At 40.6% G+C, this 21849-nt stretch overlaps 1 protein-coding gene across 5 annotated transcripts; it reads left to right on the top strand.

The window, feature by feature from the left end:
* The first annotated feature begins 4512 nt into the window (after positions 1-4512).
* Positions 4513-21738, top strand: znf131 (zinc finger protein 131). 5 transcript variants are annotated; one of them, XM_062972438.1, is made up of 8 exons: positions 4543-4590; positions 4623-4636; positions 8360-8498; positions 13977-14078; positions 15479-15623; positions 16348-17036; positions 18607-18737; positions 19999-21738. In XM_062972438.1, the coding sequence occupies exons 3-8, from the start codon at positions 8375-8377 to the stop codon at positions 20605-20607; spliced, it is 1800 nt and encodes a 599-aa protein (XP_062828508.1). In that variant the 5' UTR covers positions 4543-4590; positions 4623-4636; positions 8360-8374; the 3' UTR covers positions 20608-21738. The 5 variants fall into 5 exon arrangements, with proteins under 5 accessions (XP_062828507.1, XP_008101038.1, XP_062828509.1 ...); XM_062972440.1 differs by having other exon boundaries at positions 4555-4590; positions 15479-15627; positions 16352-17036; XM_062972437.1 differs by having other exon boundaries at positions 4513-4859; positions 15479-15627; positions 16352-17036.
* The last annotated feature ends 111 nt before the right edge of the window (positions 21739-21849 follow it).

Below are 21849 nucleotides of genomic sequence, written 5' to 3'. Positions count from 1 at the left end.
AAGCCACCATGAGAGGCTACTTTATTCAGCAGGGAGTTTGGAAAAAAAGAGAAAAACAAAAACATATTAAATCTATAATAGATTAAATTTCAAAAATTGAAAGAGAATTAAAAAGTAACCCAAATGACCTTGTTCTGCTACAAAAATTAGAGATGACACAAAAAAGAGAGAATTTTTCGAATTGGAAGAAAGAGCAAAGCAAATGAATTATATTAAACAGACACATTTTGAATCTGCTAACAAACCGGGGAGATGGCTCTCTAGAAAATTAAGGGGAAAAAAAGAGGCCACAAACATAAATAGAATAAGGATAGGGGAAAAATATCATTGTCTGGAGGAAGACATCTTAAAACAGTTTTCAAAATACTACAAGCAATTATATGGGAAAGATTCGATAGAAAGGGAAAAGATAACTAGCTATTTGGGAAAGCTAAAACTCCAAAAAATCACAGAAAAAGAGAAAGAAGATCTTAACAAAGAAATCTCTAAAAAGGAAATACAAATGGCCATAAAGAAATTTGACAGTTCCAAGTCACCAGGCCCAGACGGTCTGACGGCTGTATACTACAAGACTTTTGAGAAGGAGTTGATACCGTACCTCCATAAAATAATGAACAATATAAGAGAAAATGGGAAAATGCCAGATTCGTGGAAGGAGGCTTTGATTACAGTAATACACAAAGAAAATTCTGATCCAGAGGAGATAAAAAATTATAGACCTATTTCACTGCTAAATGTTGATTATAAAATCTTTTCAAATATAATTGCAGAAAGAATGAAATCCTTCCTAAAAAATTGGATAAAGGAAGAACAATCTGGTTTTCTTCCAAACAGGAATATTAAAGATAATATAAGATTAGTAGTAGACCTATTAGAATATTACGAATCCCACAACCAGCATGAAATTCTATTTTTGGCAGTAGACGCAGAGAAAGCGTTTGATAGGGTAAACTGGGATTTCTTCAAACTTTTAATACAAGAACTCGATATGGGATACTACCTCCAAAATTCAATTGAGGCCATATACCAAAATCAAAAAGCTAAAATTTTAGTCAATGGGAAAGAAACAGAAGAATTTGTAATTGAAAAAGGAACACGTCAGGGGTGTCCCCTATCGCCCTTAATCTTTATAATGACTCTAGAGACCCTATTAATTAACATCAGATCGAATACAGAATTACAGGGAGCTAATATCCAAGGAGTACAATATAAGGTACAGGCGTATGCGGATGACATTATATGCTTTATTGAAGATCCAGTTAACAAGGGAGAAAAATGGATATCGACTATTAAAGAATATGGTGACATTGCAGGATTAAAGATTAATATGAGTAAAACAAAAGCCCTCGCTAAAAATATAAATAAGAAAAAACAGGAGTTAATATCAAAAACATTGGGTATTGAAATAACCTCCAAAATTAAATACTTGGGTATAAGCATCTCCCCAAAAAATTCCCAACTATTAAAAAATAATTACGAAAAAAATTGGAAAAATATAAAAAAAGACCTAGAAAATTGGAAAAATTTAGAAATTTCTCTGTTGGGTAGAATCTCAGTAGTGAAAATGTCCATCCTTCCGAAAATGTTATTTTTGTTTCAATGCCTACCTATTTTAAGGAATCAGAAATGCTTCATAACATGGAATAAAGATTTGAGCAGATTCATATGGCAGGGGAAAAACCCCCGAATAAAAAGGATAAACCTAATTGATGACAAAAGAAGGGGTGGGTTTGCCATGCCAGATTTGAAGACGTATTACGAAGCCAGTAACTTAATTTGGATAAAAGATTGGATTCAATTAAAAAATAAAAAAAAATTAACATTAGAGGGATTTAAGAGCCGGATGGCATTCATATTTATGGTACGACAAAATTAAAATCGAGAAAAAGTTTGGAAATCACTTCATTAGATCGGCGCTTATAAAAACTTGGAACAAATATAAACTAAGAATGTATAATAAGACCCCGACATGGATCTCCCCTCTCGAGGCGGTCCAAAGGAGACTTCTAGGTTGGTCACAATGGCCCAAATACGAAGATCTAATAAAACTGCAAGGATCAGAATATGTATTAAAATCCCAACAGGAGTTGAAAACAGAATATAAAAATATAACTTGGTTACAGTATGGCCAATTGAAGAATACTATAAAAAAGATGAAATAAAGGGTTTCATGGGGAAAAACAATCTCTGGGACAAAATACTATTCTCAACAGGCCACCTAATCTTAAGAATTTACAAAATATTACTAGAATGGAATACAGAGATAGAACAGGTAAAGAATAATATGGTTAAATGGGCCACAGATATAGGAAGGCCCATCCAAATGGAAGAGTGGGAAGCATGCTGGGGAAGGAAGTTAAAATACACATATTCTTACCAGTTAAAAGAGAACTGGATGAAGATGTTTTACAGGTGGTATATCACCCCCCAGAAATTAGGAATGATTAGTAAAACTAAAAACTACAAATGTTGGAAATGCGGTGAAAAAGAGAGAACCTTCCATCATATTTGGTGGGAATGTAAAAAAGCGAAAGAATATTGGAATAAAATACATGAAATTATACAAAATATGTTGAATATAAAAGTGAAAAAGACTCCGGAACTCTACTTGTTAGGAATTTTTAAAGAATCCCAGGACATAAATGAGGAAAAACTAATGACATATCTAACCACTTCGGCCAGAATGTCATACGCCAGATATTGGAGACAGAAAGTAATACCTAAGACAGAGGAATGGTTAACTAAAGTGGCGGAAATAAAAAATATGGATAGGCTAACCTATTTAATAGCAAAGAATCAGGGCAGACCAAGGAAAGAAACAAACTGGCAAGCAATAGAAAAGTACTTAGGAACTAACATGGCTACAAAATAGGATCGGAAAATAAAGAATAAAGGAAGGACTATATAAATAACAATAATTAAATAAAGAAAATAAATTAATTTTTATATACAAAAAAAAGAAGAAGAAGAAATTCCAGAACACGCCCTAAGATTGAGTCCAAACTTAATCACAGATCCTGTGAAGAAGACAATAAAATAGCAATGGGAAAAGAAGCAAGTAAAGAGGAACAGATGAAGAATTTTCAAAATGAAAAAGACAGACCTACCTGCCAAGTGAAGTGGAAGTCGACCCCCCCTTCCCCATCTTCCCTATTGTTTCTCTCTCTATTTTTCTTTTTTTTCTCTTCTTTTTTCCCTGCCCCCCACTTTACTCCCCCCTCCTCCCCCCTCCCATGGTGTGTTCTTTGTTTTTGCTTTTTTTGTTTTTTTATATTATTTTATCTTATCTGTATATACATATATATGTACAAAAGTATAATAAAAATTATTTTTTAAAAAATGTTTTCAATATATCGTGATATTTTGGTGCTAAATTCATAAATTTTTATCAGGAGCGACTTGAGAAACTGCAAGTCGCATCTGGAGTGAGAGAATTGGCTGCCTGCAAGGACACTGCCCAGGGGACGCCCGGATGTTTTGATGTTTTTACCATCCTTGTGGGAGGCTTCTCTCATGTCCCCGCATGGAGCTGAAGCTGATAGAGGGAGCTCATCCGCGCTCTCCCCGGGTGGGATTCGAACATGGCAGCATGGAGATCAGCAGCCCAACCTTCAAGTCACAAGGCTTTAATCCACTATGCCACTACTCCACTGGGGGCTCCAATACAGTAATTACTACGTAGCATTACTGCATATTGAACTATTTTCTGTCAAATTTGTTGTATAACATGATGTTTGGGTGCTTAATTTGTAAAATCATAACCTAATTTGATGTTTAATAGACCTCCTTAATCTCGCCTTGTTATCCAACATATTCGCTTATCCAATGTTCTGCCGGCACGTTTATGTTGGATAAGTGAGACTCTACTGTATATCAGGCCTGGGCAAACTTGGGCCCTCCAGGTTGCTGGAGGGATTGAGGGGGGAAAGGAAAGGGCCTGAGGCTGTTAGGAATTGTGGGAACTGAAGTCCAAAACACCGGGAGGGCCCAAGTTTGCCCAGGCCTGGTCTGGAGTAATTCCCAGGTATTTGGGTGCGCTGCAATGCTCCAGTGGGATTCCTCCCCAGGCAATCCTCAGAGCTCGAGATGCTTGTCTGAGCTTAAGACGAAAAGCACACAACTACGTTTTAGACCCATTAGGAATCAGCTGCTTATTCTCAGCACAATGAAAGCCAACTCACAACTTGTCACACCCTGGACTCTCCACAGATATATATTTTTTTCCTTCCTTGCCCAGTTTATCCATGCCTCACAGCCTCTGAAGATGCCTGCCACAAAATCTCGTGGTAGGGAGGATCTATCTCCTATCGCGAGATATCAGCGACAGAGAGCGAGAGAGAGAGAGAGAGAGAGAGAGAGAGAGAGAGAGAGAGAGAGAGGTCTCGCGACTGGCCGAGGGCACGTGATGCGGATCTGTACCTCATAAAATGTACCTCAAGAGGAAAATCTCGCGAGACGGGACCCTAACCTCCCGCGAGAGTATGCCGCGGCCTCCTATAGGCTTCCCCCGGCGTCCGGCAAGTCTCGCGAGGTAGGAAGGAGAGCAGAGCAGGAGAGAGCAGAGGCGAGAGGAGGAAGAGGAGGGCGAGGGGTTCCGTGAGGGCCGCGTGTCCAGCAGACGGAGCCCCGGCGTTTGGTATGTAAGAGGCCCGTCCGCCGCGTACCAAATGCTGGGGGGTCGGTCTGTTGGGGGCCCGCCCGGCTCCTTTCCCCGGCCCGGGAGGCGTCCGGGCGGCCCGCCTGGCCCCGAGAGGCCCCAGCAGGCCGCTGAACCTGTTTAGCAGTTGCTCCTCCGAAGGCATGGCCCTCAGTTTCCGGCCAGTGGACAGGCACCGCTTGAGGCCCAAGACGGAGGACAGGTGGGATATCTGCTCACGTGCCCGTGTGTTGGGGGGCGTCGTCGCCGTGGCGAAGTGGTGTTCTTATTGTATTTAGCCAGTTGCTATACCAGGCACGGGCAAACTTCGGCCCTCCGGGTGTTTTGGACTTCAACTCCCACAATACCTCTTCATCCTGGAAAGAAGTGACCAGTAGAGTGCCCCAAGCAGGGTTCCGTCCTGGGCCCGGTTCTGTTCTTTATTAATGCCTTAGATCTTTATTAATGGCTTAGATCTTTATTAATGGCTTAGATCAGACATGGGCAAACCTCGGCCCTCCGGGTGTTTTGGACTTCAACTCCCACAATTCCTCTTCATTCTGGAAAGAAGTGACCAGTAGAGTGCCCCAAGCAGGGTTCCGTCCTGGGCCCGGTTCTATTCTTTATAAATGGCTTAGATCAGACATGGGCAAACCCCGGCCCTCTGGGTGTTTTGGACTTCAACACCCACAATTCCTAACCGCCGGTAGGCTGTTAGGAATTGTGGGAGTTGAAGTCCAAAACACCCGGAGGGCCTAAGTTTGCCCATATCTGGCTTAGATGAAGGGCTAGAAAGCATGATCATCAAGTTTGCAGACAACACCAAATTGGGAGGGATAGTCAATACTCCAGAAGACAGGAACAGAATCCAAAACAATCTTAACAGATTAGAGAGATGATTTGCCAAAACTAACAAAATGAAGTTCTACAGGAACAAATGCAACACACTCCACTTAGGCAGAAAAAATGAAACACAAAGATACAGAATGGGGGATACCTGGCTCCATAGCATTACTTGAGAAAAAGATCTTGCAGTCCTCGTGGACAACAAGATAAATATGAGCCAATAGTGTGATGCGGTGGCTTAAAAAGTCAATGGGATTTTGGCCTGCATAAATAGGAGCCTAGTGTCTACATCCAGGGAAGTTGTTACACCTGGGATCACACTGTGTCCAATTCTGGGCACCGCAATTGAAGGGAGATGTTGTTGACAAGCTGGAATGTGTCCAGAAGGGGGTGATTAAAACGAACAAGGGACTGGAGAACAAGTCATATGAGGAGTGGCTTAAAGAGCTGGGCATGTTTAGCCTGCAGAAGAGAAGGCTAAAAGGAGACATGATAGTCATGTATAAATATGTGAGGGGAAGTCATAGAGAGGAGGGAGCAAGCTTGTTTTCTGCTGTCCAGGAGACAAGGACGTGGAACAATGACTTCAAACAACAGGAAAGGAGATTCCACCTGTATATTAGGAAGAACATCCTCACTGTGAGAACTGTTCAGCAGTGGAACTCTGCCCCAGAGTGTGGTGGAGGCTCCTTTGGAGGCTGTTAAACAGAAGTTGGATGGCCATCTGTCAGGGGTGCTTTGAATGCGATTTTACTGCTTCTTGGCTAGGGGTTGGACTGGATAGCTCACAAGGTCTCTTCCAACTCTGTGATTCTATGACTTCCTAACAGCTCAATACCTTTCATTTATATATTTTAAAATAAAGGATTTATTACTTTTTTCACATCACATAGGGCCCTTCCAGAACAGATGTATAACCCAGATTATCAGGGCAGATAATCCACAATATCTGCTATGAACTGGAATACCTTAGTCCACACTGCCATATAATCCAGTTCAATGTGAATTTTATACAGACGTGTGGAAGGGGCCATAGACTCAGAGGATTCTCATTACGTTCACATGATACATCTACACATTGCAACCAACAAAGTAACTTGTTGCGACAACAGTTTGGAAAGCTCTGCTGTAATCACTTCTTGGCTCCTAACCCCATATCACACCACCATATGTCTTTTTAGTTTTTTGTACTCCTTTTTTCTATTCTAAAAGCTTGACAATACTACAAAACAGCCATGTTTTTAGCCTTCATTTCAATACTCTTGAGAATTCAAATGACAAGCTGATGGCCAGTGACCTGCAACTCCAAAATACTGTAAGACCAGTTTACACTTGGGTGGCTGAGATCATGGCACTTTTGTTTTCTGATGTTTTGGTGTATCTGAAGTTTATTTCATGTACAGTTATTAAAATATTGTGTATAGTATTACATTCAAGCTATGTGAAGCATAAAATCATTGTATGTGCTGTATAGACTTGGGTCCTATTCCTGTGAGATCTCATGTACATATATGCAAATATAGGCATTTCAGAATACTTCTGGTCTGAAGCATTGCAGATAAGGGATGCTCAACCTGTATTTTTGGAAGTGTGTGCATTATAGTCATCCTTGCATGGTATCCCTAGCACCTCCTTAATTTTTAACTCCAACATCTGTTCATTCGCTGACTGGGCTCACTATTAGGCAAAAACCTCTAAATGCATAATTTAGCTTTTCTCTCATCACTCTGCTCCTTTAGTCAAAGTTTGAGCAGTTTAAATACATATTGATTGTGAGTCATAAATAAAAGCTCATGTTGCTTTACTCTTTGTTAGCTTTCGTATTAGTCTGAATTGATGGAAGGAATGAACGTCAACTTGTAATCTGTATGAAATCCCACAAACTTCACATTTTTCAACTTTCTGCAATAGAGTACTAACTATTATTTTTATTTATATCCCGCCTTTCTTCCTGTGGGGACTCAAGGCGGCTAATATCTATTCACATTAAACAATACAAAAGAGCAATACAAAACTTTAAAAAAATAAGTGTGGTTAAAAACAATTAGAATACAGCAAATACATTAAATGGCTTTTAAAACGCTGTCTTGTCTGGATTAAGCTTCAATTTGTTTGCTGTCATCCAGTCCATTACAAGTGCCAGGCACCAGTTTAGCACAGGAACCGCTTCCTTGAAATTATAATAATTCTATTTTTAAACCCCGCCCCATCTCCCCAAGGGGACTCGGAGCGGCTTACATGGGGCCAAGCCCAGGCAACAAGCAATATAAAACTCAACAATAAAAACAAATCATAAACAAATAAAATCACATATACCAATAAACAATAAATACTTTGATAAAAACCTGGGTTGGCTCCTAAAAGGGGTAGTGGGCCAGAAAAATTAGGTGAAAAGGATAGAGTTGGGTGTCATCTGCGTATAGATGGCACCGCACTCCAAAACTAGTAGAATCTCTACACGAAAGCACCATAAAATACAGCCTTTAAAGCTGGTAAACTGCCTGGGATTTCTGGGAGTCCAAAACACCTGGGGTTCCACAGGTTGAAAACCACTGCTTTAAAGGGTTTTTCTCCATCAGCAGCCCAGTCCTCTTCTCCTTTCTACGTTGCTCCTATTTCATCCTTCATTCTGGTGTGACTGAAATTGTCTTCCCGTGTTCACCTTCATATTATTTTTATCTGTGCTGTATTTTTGGATTGCATTTTCTTGGTAGGGGCGAAAGTGTTGCTATTGATGATGGGTATAATACTGAGCACTTTCTAGTGCTACTCCTTACTATAGGTTATATATATTTCTCTGGATACCCACCTCCATAAAAATGCCCGTGCTCATTATTCACATTTGGAGGTCTCACTCTGGCTGGTCATCTCTCCTAGGCAAATCTATTAGCCATGGAAGCTGAAGAGACAATGGAATGCATTCAGGAGTTTCCAGAACATTACAAAGTAATCTTGGACAGATTGAATGAACAACGGGAGCAAGATCAGTTCACAGACATCACTCTGATTGTGGATGGTATGTAAGTGACACAGACAGGATCTTATGTATGCATATTTATTATTTATTTAGTTACTATATTTCTATCCCACTCTCCTCACCCTGAAGGGGACTCGGAGCAGCTTGCAGTTTGGCCACTTCAATGCCACATTGCAAATACACAGTGGGTAAATATAATACAATACAAATCAAAGCACATTTAACATAAAATACAAGGCAAAAATCACACAAAGCATAATAATGTCCAGAAATAAGATGTAAATAAATATTAAGTATTAAAAACTTTTAAACCTATTACAATTATTGTGGAGACTCAACAATTAAATAGTATATTTCGCTAAGCTCAGTCATCAGTGATGAACATGAGCCAGTAAGAAAATTAAGGGAAGTCTCTATAAAATAAATTAAAAAAATCTGAAAACAAAACAAAAGTCCCCACTAATGCCCAGGAGGAACAGAGTTGAAAGTTGAGCGTTGGCAGAGAAGTCAGCAGCTCCAAGCCAAGCACAGTTTCAGTACTAAGTTGATGCTCAAAGGGGGGCTGGTTGGTAAAATTCCCCAGTACTGTTGTCCTATAAGGTATCAGTGACTTGAAGTAACTTTGGGCAATGGCTAGCTAGTGGTGAGGTCATGACATGGTAGCGGGAAAAATGGCAGCGATGGTAGAGTGGCTCTGCTGCATCAACTTCTCCAGGTTGATGCTGGATAGTGGGAGGGATGGCCGAGTAGAGCCCAGCTCAGGGAAGCCGCCAATTGGGTCATAGCACACACTGCTTTCACCGGTGGTCAGGTCTGCATGAGACCATGGGTGACCCAATGGAATAAGGCCTTCAGTAGAATGCTACTCAGCTTGGCAGCCAATTGAAAAGGCTACCCCAGAGCAGTTAAAGATGGTGGGAGGGTCTCTCAGCGGCTGTTGGAGAGTGCCTTGTTGGTAGTTTGGCTCCCATACAATCCATATTTGCCTAGTCTGTGCAAAGTCAGTGGTTTAGAGTGATATTATTTTGTTTGAAAAGGAAGGATTGGGGGGCAATCTGTATTTTGGCTGAGGTGATGCTACCATGATTAGAGCAACTTAGAAGGGAGTTTGTCAAATGTAGCCAAGTGTTTGCTTACCCAAGAACTAACATAATGTCATTTCACTGGAAACAACATAAGAGCTTAGTATGGTGAATGCCAGTGTTTTACTATTCATCATCTTGCCCCCTCCTACTTGGCAAAATTGTCACATTTCAGCTTCTTAACAGAATGAGAGAATGGTTCATTTAACTTAGTGTCTCCATGTTACATAGACATTGACCACTGTCTGAACAGAAGTGTTTAATTTAAATAACTATGCATAGGCTTGGGCTGTACAAATGAGTCACAGGTATTGTAGAATGCGTGACCTTTTCAGTGACAATGGAATCCAGTGTATACTAAGGGTTCAGTGTATATAGTTGTGCCCTTCATTGTATTTTATATGTGTATATGCTGTCTAAACCAGATTTCTACCACAGAGATCTGAATGTGTCAGATTGCAAATATTGCCTCGTGGCTTCGAGCTGTTTTTCCGTCTAATACCAATACAAGCAATAGCGTACGAGCTACTGCCAAAAAAAAATAACTATGCAGAAGGACCACTATTAAAATAAAGATAGGTAAAGGTTTTCCCCTGTCATTAAGTCTAACTGTGTCCGACTGGAGGTTGGTGTTCATCTCCATTTCTAAGCTGAAGAGCCGGCATTGTCCGTAGACACCTCCACCACCTGCATGATTTGGGTCCAGGTTACGTATGGCATCGTTGCCTCATGTTGCTACTCTGACATTCCCTGAGGGACATTTACTCCAGTTGGCCAGGTCTAGGTCAGCAACTGGCACCCAGAGAATATTTTTTCAGCTGCTCGTAGACCAGGGGTTCTCGATCTTTTTCAGCCATGGAGCCCTCCTTGAAGTAAATGTTTCTCATGGAGCCCCAAGAAATGTTCATATATTATATATAATGTATACATATGTGTGTGTGTATATATAATTAAATGTTTATATGGTATATTATATATGATATGTAAAGGAAACAATTTAAAAATTCATGACGGTGGCTGGAGGAGCATGAGCAGGAGTCGTCACTGTCTGGATCACATGGGCATGCTCACTTTCTCCGCCACTGAAGGGAAGGGAAGGGAAGGGAAGGGAAGGGAGGAAAAAAGGAAAGAAAATTTTAAAAAAGTGAAAAAAGGGAAGGAAAAAGATCGAAAAGGGCTTGCAGGTTTGTTTGGTGAGGTTTTGGGACCATTTCCTTTCACACAAGGAGTGGCAGCGCCTCTCAGAAGGCCTAGATGACAACTGAAAGAGAAGGGGGAAGGATGAGAAGGGGGAAGGAAAGGGGCCACCGATCGAACAACCCACCCTCCTTCCTTCATCAATATCCAGCCTGCACCCCCTGAGCCCCTTGGTCTTCTCCCAGACATGGAAAAGGCGGGGGTGAGAGAAGAGTATGGACAGATAGGCCATGTGTCACACACATGTGCACACACGTGTCTCTGCTTGCCCACCCTGCTGTCTATTGAAGTGTTGCAGAGCGCACGAGTCCATGCATGCACCAAGCTAGGAAAGGGAGGGGTACGAGCAGGGAAAAGTAAGCAAGAACTGTGTGCTTGGGCAGCATTAGAATCCAACCCCAGTCTTGGCACATATACATATCTTCTAGTCCCCCTTTCAGAGCTTCCTGCCATTATCACACATATGCGGAAGGGAAGTGATGGGGGGAAGGGAAACAACTAACCAACCGCTGCCTCCATCCCTGCTTCCACGTGCGCTTGAAGCGGGGGGGGGGGGGGGGAGGAAGCGCGGAGCCCCTCAGTTTGCTTCATGAAGTCTTGATGACTCCGCAGAGCACATTTTGAGACCTGCTGTCCTAGACTGTGGAACAACCTGCCAGAAGAGGTTTGACTAAGGACATCATCTGAATTTAAAATGGCATTAAAGGCCAGTGTCATCCTCAGTCGTATCCAGATATTTTTTTTAAGTTTTGAATTAAGTTTTGAGTGGACTGATTATTTTAATATATACCAGCTGTGCCCAGCCACGCATTGCTGTGGCGTTGTCTGGTGGTGTTGGTGAGAAATTGTTGAGGTAGTGGTGGTATTGAATGTCTGTTGCATGGTTGTCTTTATGTTTAGTATGCATTTGGTTGTTTGTGTACTGTGAAAGTGCTGAGGATAGAGGACACTGTTTATGTTGGATTAGTGAGACTCTACTGTATATTTGTAATCTTATATTATCTACCTAGAACTGCCCCTTCTACACAGCTGTATAAAATGCACACTGAAGTGAATTATCTGGCAGTGTGGACTCAAGATAATCCAGTTCAAAGCAGATAATATAAGATTCTAAATGGGTAATGGCCTGTGTGGAATGGCCTTGAGTCTACACTGCTATATAATCCAGTTAAAATCAGATAATCTGTATCTTATAGGCAGTGTGGAAGAGGCCTGAGGCCTAACTGTGCCTGTCCCCTGGACTGAGTAGGTTGCTAGGAGACCAAGTGGGTGGAGCTTAGCCCTCTAACTGGCAGCAATTGGATAAAAACAATTATTCCTTCCCCTCTAATTAGGACTTCATTTTTCTTTTCTTTTTGTTGTATCAACCTAGAGCCGTGGATGATGGGTTGTGTTGTCAAATTTCGAGGTTGGGGGGCCTGTAGTTTTGTTGTTTTGTCCGCTGCCCTGATGCCATCACTCTTTTATATATAGATAGATATGTCCTACATGTTGTTTTAAACTGGTTTTATTTTAATTTTCTGCTATTCCCTGATACGATCTATAAAGACAAGCGGGATTATTACTGCTAATAAGTATTCCTAATTACAAGTAATTTTCCTCCCCTCCTTCAACAATAGATGAGCCAGTTAAAGCAAAGCACTTTTAAATTGATTCTCTTAAACCTTCATTTTATGTAGATTATATTGAACACTGTGTTTAATATTGGCTTTATTATCAAGAAGGATGTTTGTCACAAAGCACCTATGCAACTTTTTACCAGTTTTCATCTCTGTGTAGGGGTTTATAACTGGCAAAAAAATGCAAAGGAGTCCTTGGTTTTTTATTTGCTTTCCAGGATTCCAAGGACCATATTAATCTTTGTCAAAGTTTTTTTTAAAGGAATGAGAAAGAGAAGCATGCAATAAGCAGTTAGAATCACCCTTTGTGGGTGCAACACTTGATTTCTAGTTTACATGAATAAAACGTTTCTGGCTTGTTATCTCATGTCTAGAGAGATCGAATTGTGATGTCAGGAGACTTGTATGTTAAAAGTTAGTGGAACTGGGCATTCAGAATTTGTGATTGGGTTCAAATGTCAGGCTGTGGCGCCGGGCTGTGGCGCAGGGGGCTGGGCTGGGCTGTGGCGCAGGCTGTTGAGCAGCTGCAATAAATCACTCTGACCATGAGGTCATGAGTTCGAGGCCAGCCCATGGCGGGGTGAGCACCCGTCAATTAAAAATAAAAAATAGCCCATGCTTGTTGCTGACCTAGCAACCCAAAAGATAGTTGCATCTATCAAGTAGGAAATAAGGTACCACTTATAAAGTGGGGAGGCAAGTTTAACTAATTTACGACTTGGAATGAGGAAGTGCCATCAGAGTGGATGATGAAGCAGCTGCTCCCCCCTGTGGCCAGAATCGAACATCCCCTCAGGAGAAGGTTAAATTGCCTCTGCGTCTGTCTGTATCGGTCTCTGTTTGATGTGTTTATGGGCATTGAATGTTTGCCCTATGTGTGTATAATGTGATCCTCCCTGAGTCCCCTTCGGGGTGAGAAGGGCGGAATATAAATACTGTAAATAAATAAATATGTCAGTATAAAATACACTTACAGGAAACTGACTATGAGCTGAGATATAAAAAAAAAATCTGTAATGTTTGAGATTGCAGAGTTATCATATGCAATGTTTTAATATGATCAGACATTCTTTTTATACAATTGTATTCTGGGGTAACTGAATATTCTTATTCACCTAGGCAATAAAGTTGTGAAAATCTGATAAAAACCCAACTTTTCCAATGGAAGAAGTGGAAAGCCCACCGTTTTTTAGCAGGTTCATATTCACTGATACTATAAATCTGACAATCTGAAATTTGAGAGAGGGGCATCTGTTGAAGAATAGCTGGTGATTTTTTTCTGAATGGCTGAATATTATTATCCTCTTCAAAACAAAGTTTTAGGCTTCCTCACTAAGCCAAGGATTAAAAATACTACTTTTGCTGAAAGTGTAATGAAAGACACCTTTCTCCAGGTGTTTTAGTGGAAGCCACAAATAATGTATTGCTATTTTAGTTGCGCCGAAATGGGGAAGGGATGTGCATCTGACAGGCAGTTCCTTGCTTTATTAGTGTTCTCTGTTGCATTTGATTTTTAATTCAGTCAATTATTAACATCTAGCAGTTGATATTTAATATGTAGCCCCATCAAAATCTAGCACACATAATTTAATACGTTGTTTTTTTCCCTTTCATTCTAGGTCACCATTTTAAAGCTCACAAAGCAGTTCTTGCTGCCTGCAGCCAGTTTTTCTACAAATTCTTCCAAGACTTCACTCAGGAGCCTCTGGTAGAGATAGAAGGTAATTGGGTGATAGCAGCTGGATTCAGAACTCTTCTAAGAGAAGACCATGGGGAAGATTGTTGTATTCTTTATTTGTATACCCACTTTTAACAGGCATATTTTTAGACTGTGATTGTGAGATAATTCGTTGAGTTTCTGCTTGTGACATATCCTATTGTTGTGTATAATGTCAGTTATTGACTTCTCGTGTTCCTGAAATGTGCACCAACATTGAATGGTGTGGATATATATGCATGGAAGTCCACAACATTTGAGTGTTGGCAAGGGTCTCATCCCCGGCTTTGTTCCAAGATAGCAGTAACTAATTTCAGTACTCATCTTAGAAGTGATTGACATGAATATAAATCTGGATATCCCAGCTGTGTACTGGGCTTTAAGGTCATACAGAGTCTTCAAAGTTCAGCCACGCTACAAGGACAGACTATGCTCCCTGTCTCTAGCGCCATGCTCAATGGGAGCATATGTTTACTCTTTGGGAAGGAGCAGTTTTTGTGAGCATGTAATTTCATCCTAGTTTGCATTCTATTCAGAGATGGGAAAGGTTAATGTTTCTATCAACATTTCTGTTAATACCTGCTGGTTACAAATAACAGAAGCAGTGCTTCTCACTTGCTTAAACAAAAATATACTTGACTGAGCTTAAGTTTGCCATGACTGTTATTAAATTCAAAATGAATTGAGGCTTGTTGAAACAAGTGCCAAGTGACTCATACAATACTGATAACCCTACATCTGTTCTAGATAATCCCTGGCTCAAGAAGTCTTCTCACTTGTATAAACAGTGTTAATGAATAGATGCACCTCCGATTGTCATTTTCTTGGAACAGATGAGCAAATGCCATTCTTTGACTTGCCACTAATGCAGGCAGAACACTGAATGTTCTCCTTGTGCTACTGGGCACCTTTTATTACCTAGATATTTGTCAACAAAATAGAATGGTAGAGTTGGAAGTCCACAACGGCCATCCAGCCCAACCTCATTTTCACATGCAGTCATGTCAATCAATGCACTTCTGAGATATGGTCATCCAGCCTCTGTTTAAAAACCTCCAGAGAAGAAGAGTCCAGTCTTCCACACTCCTGGGCAGCATATTTCACAACTGAACAGCTCTTGGCACCAGGAAGTTCTTCCTAATATTCAGATGGAATCTCTTTTCCTGGACATGTTCCAGCTTGTCAGTACTTTTCTTGAGCTGTGATGCCCAGAACTGGATATAGTATTCCAAGTAAGGTCTACCCAAAGCACAAGAGAGTGGTACCATTATTTATCTCACTTTAGACTAGTATGTTCCCATTGATGCTGCCTAGAATAATACAGGCTTTCTAGCTGCATCTAAAATCCGTTTATGTAAAGGTTAAGAGTTTAATTCCAGGTTTCATTTTGTTTCTTGACTTCAGGTGTAAGTAACATGGCATTTCGTCACTTAATAGAGTTCACGTACACAGCCAAGTTAATGGTGCAAGGGGAAGAGGAAGCAAATGATGTCTGGAAAGCGGCTGAGTATCTTCAGATGCTGGAAGCCATTAAGGCTCTCGAAAACAGGCAAGTGTGGCTTCTCACAAGGTTGTGTTAGGAAGGCATCTGAGAATCGTCTGCTTTCATTTTTGATGCTCTAGCTTGATATTTCTCATCTTGTTTGCCCTCCAGGATTCTAAAGGCCATATTAATCTATTGAAATCTTTGTAAAAATGTTGAAAATTCTGTAGTCCAGGGATGGCCAGAGCCATATTCTAGATCTATAGCTCTCCTATGTCAGCAGCATTTAGATCTGTTGGCAGATCTTTGGGCAATTTGGATATTTTTTTAATTGCTAATTGTGTTTTACCTATAACAGGAACAAAAATGGCCCAGAAAAGTGCTCAAATTACCCCCATATTTTCTAGGGGTAATTTAGAGGCAAGATTCATTGTTTCCCACAAGGTCCTCTCATTTACCAAGGCAACCCAGCAATCCTCCTCCCCCCCCCCCCCCCTGTGTACTGAAACCTGGGCTTACTGCTGGCAGGGCCACAGCTAAACCTCTCAAAAATTATGTGGGTATGTGATACACACATTTACATTTGGCTCAAATGTACGCTTCACCCTTCTTGGCTGCCTGTAATTTGCTTGTAAGTAGGTGGGTCTAAGTGGTTAAGTATTATGTTTCAGTGATTGTAGCTGTCTTAGACTAGTCAGGCCTCTTTTTTTTTAAATCCTACATTAGTAGCCATGTTTGTAGTGAGCTGTTTTAAAATGCTTACTGTGTTTTTAATGTTTTTTTTTTTTAGGAAGAAAGAGAATTCGTTGGTGCATGAATCACATCAGACACAAGATAGTAGTAAAGCCAAAAAGCGGAAGATAGCAGAAACCTCCAATGTCATTACAGAAACACTGCCCTGTGCAGAATCTGAACCTGTTGAAATTGAGGTAGAGATTTCAGAGGGGGCTACTGATGTAGGAGAAAATAACATTGAGGCGCTTGAGGAGGTGGCTTCCACTGAACAGTCTATAAAATATATACAGACCACGGGTACATCAGATGAGTCTGCTCTGGCTCTTCTGGCAGATATCACTAGCAAATTCCGCCACGGGGAGCAAAAAAGCGACCTTAAAGAAGAATGTTACGACATATCGGATACAATGGGCAAACAGGTGGAAGGCATTGAGATCATGGAACTTCAGCTGTCACATGTCAACAACATTTACCACTGTGAAAAGTGCAACCGTACATTTAAATCATTTTACCACTTTAAAGAACACATGAAAACGCACACTACGGAAAGTTACAAGTGTGACCTATGCAACAAAAGGTACTTGCGTGAGAGTGCGTTAAAACAGCACCTTACCTGTTACCACTTTGATGAAGGTGCTGCTAACAAGAAACAAAGATCTGGCAAGAAAATACACGTCTGCCAGTACTGTGATAAACAGTTTGACCACTTTGGACATTTTAAGGAACATATTCGGAAGCACACAGGTAACTACAGTTTCCTCTTAAATGTGAGTTAGCTAAACCTTTGTGTGATTAGTGTCTCACCTCAGTGGCTGAGGTTATTGAATTTCTCTAGCTTAATTTAGTGGACTGAGCATATCATCTTTTCCTTGTATGTTCAAGTTGAATAAACTTATAATGATTTTGGCAGCATATTAGTTCCAGATGTCCTGCATATACCAGGAAATGTGCACGCTCAAGTCCCCATTAAAACTGGCATAAAGTAGCAGTGGAGGTGGAGTTTTTTTACTTCTTCCCAAGGCCAGTGCACAGCGGTGTAGAGATTGCAAATGGCCCTTCTAGCTGCCTATTCTGCAAAGGCTTGCTCATGCACATTTTTTGTTTGAAGACTAACCATCTGACCAAGCTTGGCTGTCAGGGGAGCAAACATGAATAGCTTTTGGACATCCCACTGCTACTACTGATAACCACCCCACTGTAGAGCTGATCCAGCTCTACAGGGAAAGGCATGCCTACCCCCCACCAGCAGCATTGCAGTGTTCATGAAAACTACTGAGTCTTTGCAATATGATGCTAAATGAATTGCCCTCCAGTCTCAGTAATGGATGTTTTGCGGCTGCAGAAGCAAAGGAAATGTCTTTCTGCCACTTGGCTCTGCTGTCTTATCTTTCCCAAGCTCTCGTCTTTAGCTGAGTGGTGGCAAGGCATTTGTTCCACTGCCATAACACATTCAGGGACAAAACTCAAAGGCTATTTATATGTACTTGAGTTGCTATGGCTCACCCACTCTTCCACCAATTTACACGGACTCTATGCTGCTGCTAGTGGTCGAGGGGTTGGGCGTGCTATTCTCTGCAGAGCCAGACCAGGAGTAGGGTGAGATGCCAGCCAGTGGAGAAGAATGTGCCCTGGTTGGCATCTCATCCAAGTGTCATTCATGCATTTGCTCCTCTGGCAGCTAAGTTTGGCTGCACACAACGAGCTACTCAAATAATGTGTGTAAGAAAGAGCCATTTGCAGACTTCGTGGTCACTTGGAAACTACATTGGCTTGGGGAGCAATTCCACCTGCTCTGATCCAGTGGCATGGTGGATGATAACATGGTACATGTTACAACAGCTGTAAAGACGGGTAAAATCTGCAACAGAGATAAGAAGCAACAAATTTGTTTGTGAGGCTTACAGAGACTGGTGTTCACTTAAAATGGCATAGGACAGCAGCCCTGCCAGTTGCCCGCATCTTCTTTGCAAAGGAATCATGTTGCCTTGAAGGCAGAATTGAGCAGCCAGCATACTTCCACTACATACTCCTTTGAATCTGTAGTGGGCTCAATCTTCATCATGATCCTGCAGGTATGATAGGCCCATTGTATTTTTAAATGCCTGAATAGGGCCTGCCTCAGTACACCTTACATAGTAGTCCTTAAACTAAATTCGAATTCTTTTATTTCTGTAACATCTGGATGAATGAAGTTCATTGATGGGAGAGCTGTATTATTCCATTTAAATCAGGTACATTGATTATTGGTACCAACTAGAAGTCAAATACAATCGGATTTTCCATTTTCCATAAAAACCTGTATTTGCCTCGATAGGTGAAAGGCCGTTTCAGTGTCCAAACTGCCATGAGTTTTTTGCCCGGAACAGTACTCTCAAATGTCACTTGACAGCATGCCATTCAGAGGCTGGTGCTAAAAAGGGACGGAAGAAACTTTATGAATGTCAGGTACGTAATGAAGAGGAATGGATTTTGATTGGGACACATGCATAGGATTGTCGGGTCGCATTTGGTGGTTGTGTAGAAGAGTAAATTTCAGCAGCCGTTGCTTGCACGAGGAGCAGTCGCTGCTGAATTTTCCCCTTCTACACAACCATTAAAAAAGGATGAACTATGTGTCTCATTTCATCTGGAAATTCTGCACATGAAAGAGATCTGATATGTTGTTAAGATCAGTGTATCTGAATAGTTAATCAAAATAGCAGATTTGAAATGTCTCATAGTACCAATGAAATATGTCTGGTTAGCGGAGTGAAGTACTGTAAAATGGATGAGGTCATCTGTGAACCAGTACTTATCGTAGCAGCAGTCTAAGCAGTGTTTCTCTCAATTTGTATTCACTATTTGAGTAATAGGGAGGAAATAAACTGCTCCAAGTTATTTTTGCTCTTAGAACACATAAAAATAGGGAAGATAAAATAGGCCTTCTGCCCCTTCTTACCATTTTAAGTAATGATCATGCACTTTGGACTCAATGCTGCCTCTAGATCAGGGGTTCTCAAACTGGTGATAGTGAGGGGCACTGTGGCACCGTGCTGCTTCCCACCATCTCCTCTTTCCTCCTGAGAAATGCAAGGAAATTAAATATTTGAGCTGTAGGAAACAGCAGAAACAGTGCCCTCCTGGAACAAAGACCCTTTCTTCTTCGCTGCCCAGACTCTTTTTCTCACCTAAATGTTTTTGTTGTGCTAAAAAAAATGAAATATATTATGCCATATTAGGTAGGCTCAGCAGTTACATTGAGATGGATGGTAAAACTTTTATGGAAATGGTTTTTTTCCTAAGCAAAGTTCATATTTTTCTCTGGTGAAAATTTTTATATTTCACCAATCACCAAATTACTTTCTAGTGTGCTTTAGAAGATTGAAATCAGAAGGCAACAAAGCCATCTAATAAAAACAGCTTCCTCTTCCTGATGATCATATTGCACACAGAGGTGTAATAAGGGAAAAGAGGACATAAAGTTAATTAACTGTAGTCTGAAAGAAGCTGAATTAGTTAATTAGTGTGGGTTTCCCCTTTTAGGAGTGTCCTGTGCTGTTGCCATCAGCTTGTTTATTGCCAGTTGACCCTTAGGTTCTGAATTTTACTGCTGTGAAATTTGATTCTGCGATCTTTAGTAAATAAACTGAAGTAAACATACGGTCAGGAGATATTTAATGAATTTCAGTTACTATACCTAAAGGTATTGTGTATCTTTTTATTCCAGGTCTGCAACAGTATATTTAACAGCTGGGAACAATTCAAGGATCACCTAGTAATACATACAGGTGACAAACCCAATCACTGTACTTTATGTGACTTGTGGTTTATGCAAGGCAGTGAGTTGAGGAGACACCTGCAAGAAATGCACAACATTTCAGAACGGATAATAACAGAGGATGTCCTTCCGGCGGAGAGTGACACCGTGGCTCCCATGACCATCATAGAGCAGGTGGAACAAGTCCATATGTTGCCCGTCATTCAGGTCCAGGTGGATCCAGCGCAAGTGACAATTGAACAAGTGCATCCAGATTTGATAACGAATAATGAAGTGAAAACTGCGCAAATAGAGCTCCAAGAGCAGGTCGAGATTAGCTACTTGGAAGTGGAGCACATTCAGACTGAGCCCAGTACTGAAGTCCACATAGAGGAGTTAGACGTGGAACATGTGGATCAGTTACACATGGAAGAGGTTCAAGCGCAGCTTATAGAAGAAACGGATCTAGAGGAAGTACAATCAGGACACAGGGAACACGGCGAACTAGAACCTAAAGAGTCTGATGGGTTAAACACACAACCAGTAGAGAATGTAAAAGAGGAAACAGTGGGAACCTAGCAAATGTTGACTGTGTTACCTGTGATTTGAAAAACACAAAAAAAAATGTAATACCAAAATTTTTTTTTTTTGCACCACTCGTGGATGACTCCTTTGTATTGATGCCCTTAGAGATGTGGACAGTTGGACCAAAGTTAGGCCATTTGATTAAGCTGCCCTTGATTAAACCCCCCTTATGTTTTTTTTTTAAACCAACAATGTCACAGAACAAAATGTTTTCTAGAGATAGACAGCTTTGTGTGGAGTTTTAATTGTCAAGTTTTGCAAGAGTGTACTACTAGGTTATATTGTTTGTCCTTGTGAGAGACTTCTGAAATAGGTTCTGTTTTTCTTTCAGACTTTGAGTTTAATGTTTAAAATGGTATGGTCCCAAGAGTCACATGGATTACCTTAATAACAATTGGGCAATTTGCTCAAACTGGTAATTCCCCTGCTCTTTTAATACTTTGCAGTCTTTCTGTTCTTAAGTTTAACCGCTGTCTTCTAAGCCAAGAAATTGACTGGGATGGGGATAGTCTGCGCTAAGGTTCCTTAAAATGAAAAAAGACCCCTTGTGCCTTCTCATATCCAAGTAATTAAATTTCCACAAAGCTTTTAGGATATTGACAAAGCTAACACAAAAGAGACAATGTAGATATTGCTTTGTAGTGCTTTGTAATTTTGCTTACAACTGTTAGTTGCCAGATTTTTATTTTTGTTTGTTTTTATTTTGCATTAAAATAAGTGTAGATGGGGGGAAGGTCATAGATTCAACACTGGCAGTTTTTTTCCCAAAGGGCCAATTAAAATAGGAAAATTCAGCTATATTTGCAACAAAGTATGAGTTGGCGGAAAGATTGCACTGGCATCTTATCACCAGAATTTTATTTTTAGAAAAAAGTACATTTTATATTTAAAAAAGAAATCTTAATAAAATTCAAAGTAATTGTGTCTATTCAATGCATCAGGCTACTGTTTTATTATTTAATGAGTTTTTTTGGACAGTTTACAGAAGGATTTTGTGCTTGAAAGACTGGGAGAGAGGAAATGAAAAAAGCCATAGGTATGAGTGCTTTAACTGTGGATTTATAAAAGTAGGAGTGTAAATATTTTAAATCAGTATTATTGGACAATAAAACAGTACCAACTATGTGTTCTTAGTTAATGCAGTGTTTGTTTTGAAACAGATTCCTATGATGAATTGTGCATATTATGCAACACCACCTGGAATTACCCAACATGCAGTTGTTACACTAGAGGTGG

This window comes from Anolis carolinensis, chromosome 2 (assembly GCF_035594765.1).
Source record: "Anolis carolinensis isolate JA03-04 chromosome 2, rAnoCar3.1.pri, whole genome shotgun sequence".
Classification (NCBI taxonomy): domain Eukaryota; kingdom Metazoa; phylum Chordata; class Lepidosauria; order Squamata; family Dactyloidae; genus Anolis; species Anolis carolinensis.
This window is presented reverse-complemented; position numbering and strand designations above follow the sequence as displayed.

Excerpts from the sequence above, each read along its gene's own strand:
- znf131 (XM_062972437.1), top strand. The coding sequence starts at position 8,375 with ATGGAAGCTGAAGAGACAATGGAATGCATTCAGGAGTTTCCAGAACAT. Across the intron at positions 8,499-13,976 it reads CATCACTCTGATTGTGGATG|GTCACCATTTTAAAGCTCAC; the intron begins GTATGTAAGTGA and ends CTTTCATTCTAG. Across the intron at positions 17,037-18,606 it reads ACATATTCGGAAGCACACAG|GTGAAAGGCCGTTTCAGTGT; the intron begins GTAACTACAGTT and ends TTGCCTCGATAG.